The sequence below is a fragment of the Cornus florida genome, unplaced genomic scaffold (assembly GCF_030987335.1).
Source record: "Cornus florida cultivar Cherokee Brave unplaced genomic scaffold, ASM3098733v1 CherokeeBrave_3.0.0_Hap2_Chr09, whole genome shotgun sequence".
NCBI lineage: Eukaryota > Viridiplantae > Streptophyta > Magnoliopsida > Cornales > Cornaceae > Cornus > Cornus florida.
Window position 1 is genome coordinate 53,023,090 of NW_026775579.1, and position 6,272 is coordinate 53,029,361.

Here is a 6,272-nt window from a genome sequence, read left to right on the forward strand (position 1 = left end):
GTTTTTTCTATTTTTCTAAAGTTTGATTTGGTGTAGGTTTCTGGTAATGTTGATGGATTTTGTTACTGTGAAATTGGCATTAATGGTGGATACATTAAAAAAAAAAATGTAAAACTTGACCATTTAACTATTGAAATTTTGTGTGTGTGTGTATGTGTGTGTGTGTATATATATATATATTACTTTTTTGAAGAATTTGGATTGCTTTCATTCCTGTTTTATTGTAATTTTTTTTACTAACCCACCCAAGTTCTATAAATAAAAAATAAAAAAATAAAAAAATCAGATTTGAAAAGGATATCCCATTTAGTTTGCTAAAATTTATATTTTCTCCGCTGAATCAATTTTTTTCCCCTTTGGATGCACTTAAGTAATGATGAAGATCCATTATAATTTTCGCTCTCTATGCGTTCTTCTATATATATATATATGTTGTGCTGATGAACTGTGATGGTGATGGTGGTGGTGGATATGGTGGTAGAGGTGAAGACGGAGAGGAGAGAGAAAGTGAGGATTTTGGTTTTTTATGGGTATTTTGGTCAATAAAAAATAATTATATTGAATAAATTGTTAATTGAATGTCTCAAAAGACAATAATGTCAATTCAGGATAATTGGGTGTCTTTGTTAATTTTTTCAAATTTAAAGAAGTGTCATCGCTCAAAAATAACCCAATTAATATATAACTGTCATTATATCGTACCGTTGTAATTAACCCAAATAAAAATATTAATCACTATAAGATATCATCGGTACATGTATGTTCCATGCCATAAAATATTAGATTATTAAAAAATAATAAGTTCAAAAAAATAAATCTAATAAAATAGAATATTGAGGTAGATGATTGGTTATTATTCATTAAAAAATGTATGTGTATATATATACACTTTAAAGTGTTTTGTTCATTGCAGACTAATTGGTTACAAAAATTGATTAACGTCACAAAAGCAAAAAGGAAAAATTGTATACACAAGTCACGCCCCTGAAGACAGAGCAAAGACCAAGAGATCCACGTGCCTATTTTCCCAGACCTAGGGTTACATCCCCCAACCCAAAGCAAGAAAAAGCCGCCACCCATTTTCTTCCTTTCAAATGGTGGCTCACAGCCCCAACCTGTCTGTTTTAGCTTCGGCGATTCGGATTTGGCATTTTCTTAAACTAAACAAATTTTCTTAATTTTGTCCGTAGTCACTCATTTCTTTGTTTGGATCACAGAAAGAGAGAGATAGAGATGGAAATTGAAAACTCAACCTCCTTATTATTCTTGCTATCACAGGGAATCAAGGATGTGAGGCGTCCTCGCAGCCTCGACCAACAGATGACTCACTCGCGTCCCTTGATTCTCTGTGATAAGAAAGAGGTAATTTGATTTCATTTTATATGAAGTTTTGTAGTTAAGTTTTGGTCTTTGCACACCCAATCTTGTGTTTGGAGCAATGGGGATTTTGATGGGTTTAAAATGGAATTTATGGTAATACAGTAATAATTATTATTTAAAACTCCCATGAAGTTTAGTTGATTTCATGGTATTTGATAATTACTAATAAGCAGTAGTAGACTTATGCCCTGCTCCTCTTTTAGTTTTCTAAATTCCAAACTATTCCAAATGCATAAATGAGATTTCAGTTTCTTTTCCGAAATTGTTAGTTTTCGCTGTTTTGCTTGTCAGATATCCATCGAGGATGGTTCAGTGTATGCTTGTCTTAAATACCAGCTTTTGCTGCGCAAATCATGCGCTGAATTGCCACCAAAGATCAAACACCCCTTTCATCCAACACATCCTCTTGTGCTCTGCGATATCAATATGGAATGTTCTGTTTTGGGCTTCCATTACTGGTGTGGCTAGTGTCATACTCTACTTTCAAATTTGAACTTCACCAGCACTCTCTTGCTTTCTTCAACCAGAACAAGTGTAACAAGGCTAGCGGAATTCAGTGCATTTGTACACGGATACATTCCCCTTATTCCGTTGTGTGCCATGCGATTTCTCTCTCAATTTGTGTTGTCATCCCACATTACCACATACATTTAAACATAGTTGCCATGAGCAACATCCACTCACCCTCACTCGCTCTCCCATCAAAGACCATTCAGACGACGACGATAGCTGGGAATATTACTGTGACCTTTGCGAGGAAAGAAGATACCAGCAAGATCCAATTTATTATTGTGAGGAATGCCACTATGATGCTCATATTAGTTGCGTGTTTGATGAGGTACACACTACTTTTCAGCTATTTGATGAGACATAGATTGTTTACTATTTGATTCCATTTCATGAGTTTTTTTACTCCAGTTTTGGTTTTTGCATACTCAACCGTTGTGTTTGGAACAGTGGGATTTCGATGGTTTTAAAATGGAATTTATAGTAATAATAAATATTATTCAAAAGTCTCATGAAAATTAATCGATTTCATGGTATAAATTACCAAATAGACTTTGCAATATCTCTGACTCTGTTCCTCTTTTAGTTTTTTAAATTTCAAACTATTCCAAATGCGTAAATGAGATTTCATTTTATTTTCTTTTCTTTTCTTTTCTGAAATCCCAATCCTAAAAAGATTTGGTTCTACCGTCTTGCATTTTTTGTTTGCAAATAGGTTTTTAGATGATTAAACTTTAGAACACTTCTAGAATTTGTTTTTTTATTTTTATTTTTTTTAAATGCATTGTTGGTAGAAAAAACATATTTACATAGGCATCTGTAATATCAAATATGCCAAATATGTAAAATGATTTAGAAAAGCTATTCAACCCATATACTACTTTATAAGTGGGAGTGTGGGGGATGCATTGCTTTTAGTAATACGTTGCCTACAAAAAAATATAAATATAGTTGGATAATCCACTTAATATTAACTAGATGATGTGATATCTTATTGACAGATTTCTATGTCGAGTAAAACGTCTCCTAGAGATGGGGTATTTAATTTTAGAAAAAAAATATGATTAGATACTTTTAAAATGCTTGTTGTGAATGAATAATCGTTAAATTGTAGCCCATTATATAAATTTATCGGCATTCATCCTCATAGGATGGTTCTCACGTCTCTTATGTTAAAAAAAAAAAATTTGTTACTTAAAATGTAATAGAGTCAAACTCTTTATCTTTTGGTTGCATGTCAGATTCTTCCATTACTAAAGAGTAAAGACAGAGTGGTCCTTGGCACAAGATGTAGAGATTGTAATGCTTCAAGCAGAGGTAGATGCACTTACTGCAAAATCGGGGATACTAATAACAAAATTGTATGAACTTAAGGAGAAACATGCGCAACATATTAGTGACTACCAAGTTGGTAAGTTGTTTTGTACTTGGTTGTTTGAAAAAATAAAAAAAAAAATAATAATAATAATAATAATAATAATTATCATATTTATTATTAGCCTAGTGAAGTGTGATTAATGTGTAACATGGTGATATGAGAATGGTCCTTTGCTATTAGACTTGATGATAAAAATGATGCAGGGGTAATGGAAATGTTGATTAAAAATGCGTTTTTAAGTGCCACAAGAGATGATCCTGCCATTGCTAAAGCAAATAAAGAGATTATAATGCTTCAAGCAGAGGTAGATGCACTGACAACAAAATTAGAGACAGTAACAACAAAATTGGATGAACTTATGGAGAAACGTGTGCAACATATAAGTGACTACGAAGTTGGTAAGTTGTTTTGTACTTGGTTGTATTAAAAATAGTTTTCATGTTTATTATTGGGCATTTGAAGCGTGATTAATATCTAGCATGATGATTTGGGAATGGTCCTTAGCTAGAGTATACTTGATTATAAGAATGATGCAGGGGTAATGGAAGTGGAGATTAAAATTGCATCAACATCTGCAATTGCTAGAGCAGAAGAAGAGATTATAGTGCTTCAAGCAGAGGTAGATGCAGTGACAGCAAAATTACAGACAGTAACAACAAAATTGGATGAACATAAGGAGAGACGTGAGCAGCATATTGGTAGGTACCAAGTCAGTAAGTTGTTTTATACTCACTCGCATTAGAAAAAAGTTTGGATGTGAGTAATACGTAACATGATAAGTTGGAGGAAGTTGATGTTTTAAGTTTTTCCATGTGTTATAAATGTATAAATTTTATTAGATTTAGTTATTGTCAAAATTTTGATAATGAGGTAAACATAATTCTAGATTTGATTTTCACTTGCAACGACTATCTCCCCAACTTAGAGGACCTCACCATCTCTGTGAATCAGCCCTTGTACATTCTTTCCTCTCTCTTCTCTCTATGCTATATCATTTGCTAGACAGAATAGGATTTTTGGTGAAATTTCTACTTCTCCAACTTGTGTTACAACAAAAGATGGCTAAATTATTCTTTAGTGAATATGGCGTGCTGAAATTTATTGATTGAGTATTCTTCGTATAGATTTGTGGAGAGCAACTCATATACTAGTATTTACTTGGATGTGAGTACATCTCGATTACATGGACTCTCCTATTTCTCTTCACCTACCTATGTCATATGAGTAGATCTTCACCAGCACCTTCTTACTTTTTCAATGAAATCAAATATCCTTATGTTTGCATCAGTTGTACTTGTATACTTCTAAAATGTGACCATTTTTTCTGTTGTGTCGAATGCCATCTTTTCAAACTTCATCTCTACTGCATTACAAGATTATTGCATATATACTATCAAGCGTAAGTATCGTAGACATTTCTTACGAACATGTATTTCTACATGGACTCTTGTAGATATGGTATGTATTCGAGTGTCAGGCCTCTCCGAATTTCAGATCTTAGGACACATGGACAGATCTTAAAAGCAAGATATAGGTACATGGACAGATTTTGCAGGTTAAAAAACACAATATTCTATAAAATAGTGTATTGCTAATGCTATTAATCTTTAAAAATTTACAAGTATACTCAATTAAAGTTTTAATTAATTGGAATATGGTGAAGAGAAAAAAAAGAGAATCCCTTTTATCTTAGACGTAGGAAACATTTTTGCTCTCAAATTTGATCTTTTCTTCTTCTGTCATCACATACAGAAGATTCAGATTCCATGTTTTGAGTATGTGTCCAACAAGTATCTCTTCCCTGTACCCATGTAAAAATATCTTTTCGCCCCGACAGAGTACTTTGAGGGAAATAGGAGAGTCCATTTAATATGACACGGTTTTAGACTCTTCTTATGAGGTTAATGACTTGTATTATTATATAGAATGCATGTCACTAGGTTGCTCATCTTCATTGCACCATTTGTGAGGCACGCCTACAATTAATCATTTTTCAAGAATAAACATGAAGTGATATGGTATTGAATTAATTGTTTTCTAAAGCCATATATGTAATTCAAATTTTTGTGTTGACTCTATTGAAGGTATACCTTCCCTGGGCACAAATTCATCTTCGGCTGTTCTTGACGACTTTGATGAGGTGGTTGAAGAAGACTCCAATGCGGAAAGTGAAGAAGATCACGAAAGTGATACCACCCTTGCTGAGCTAAATAAAGAAATAGAGGCCATAACAGCAAAGTTGGAGGCACTCAAGAAAACACGTGCACGCCATGTCTCAGGTCTAAAACTCAAATGAGGAGTCTTTTACTAAGGTTTCAGCATTGAGACACCGTGCTTGGGGTCTCTGCTGTGATGTTAAGAAATACATGCCATAGACTTCTATTATGGGACATTTTAGTAGTTATGTCAAGTTGTTGGGTAGTTAGCTTCTGTGAATCTCCTTGGGGACTTTAACATGTCAACATGGGTTTTTTTTTTTTTAACCTAACATATCAGCATATTGGTACTCAGCATGTAACCACAATTACCATATAAAAGTAGTGGACATATAACACCATCTTGACTTGGGTATTTTCACTTTGTGTTTAGATGTTTAAAAAATTGTATATATGTATCACCTGATGTATCTATGTGACTCTGTGCGTGTGTGTGTGTGTTTTTTTCCTCCTTATTTTGTCTTTTCAATTAATGGCTTATGCATCACAACAGAAAGGGGACTTTTACAATTAATTGCTTAAATTACTGCTTTTGCACTAATCTGCACATTCTAGGACTTTTTAGCAAATAAAACTTCTTACAGACCAAGCTTTTTTCTATGAGGAAAATACTAAATGAAAAACGGTGGAGTATCAACTAGAAAATAAAAAATAAAAAATAAAAATTACTCTATATTCCTTATTTTGTCAATTGTCATGTCAATATTAAAAAAATTAAAATTTTCAATTAGACTACACTGAACTAATTAAAAAGCTTCTAAAAAATGTCTAGTGCTGGTTGATAACATAAA

General features: G+C 33.0%; 1 protein-coding gene across 4 annotated transcripts; it reads left to right on the top strand.

Annotated features, from left to right (window-relative positions):
- The first annotated feature begins 983 nt into the window (after positions 1-983).
- Positions 984-5,836, top strand: LOC132273935 (uncharacterized). Of its 4 annotated transcripts, XM_059775046.1 has the most exons (6): positions 984-1,362; positions 1,672-2,218; positions 3,129-3,298; positions 3,469-3,663; positions 3,802-3,963; positions 5,350-5,836. In XM_059775046.1, exons 3-6 carry the CDS (start codon positions 3,190-3,192, stop codon positions 5,559-5,561), a joined length of 678 nt encoding a protein of 225 aa, XP_059631029.1. In that variant the 5' UTR covers positions 984-1,362; positions 1,672-2,218; positions 3,129-3,189; the 3' UTR covers positions 5,562-5,836. The 4 variants fall into 4 exon arrangements, with proteins under 4 accessions (XP_059631029.1, XP_059631028.1, XP_059631030.1 ...); XM_059775045.1 differs by having other exon boundaries at positions 984-2,218; XM_059775047.1 differs by lacking the exon at positions 1,672-2,218.
- Positions 5,837-6,272: the final 436 nt, after the last annotated feature.

Coding starts and splice junctions, on each gene's coding strand:
- LOC132273935 (XM_059775045.1), top strand. CDS start 3,190: ATGCTTCAAGCAGAGGTAGATGCACTTACTGCAAAATCGGGGATACTA. Junction 3,299..3,468: donor TATTAGTGACTACCAAGTTG/GTAAGTTGTTTT, acceptor AAAATGATGCAG/GGGTAATGGAAATGTTGATT. Junction 3,664..3,801: donor TATAAGTGACTACGAAGTTG/GTAAGTTGTTTT, acceptor AGAATGATGCAG/GGGTAATGGAAGTGGAGATT.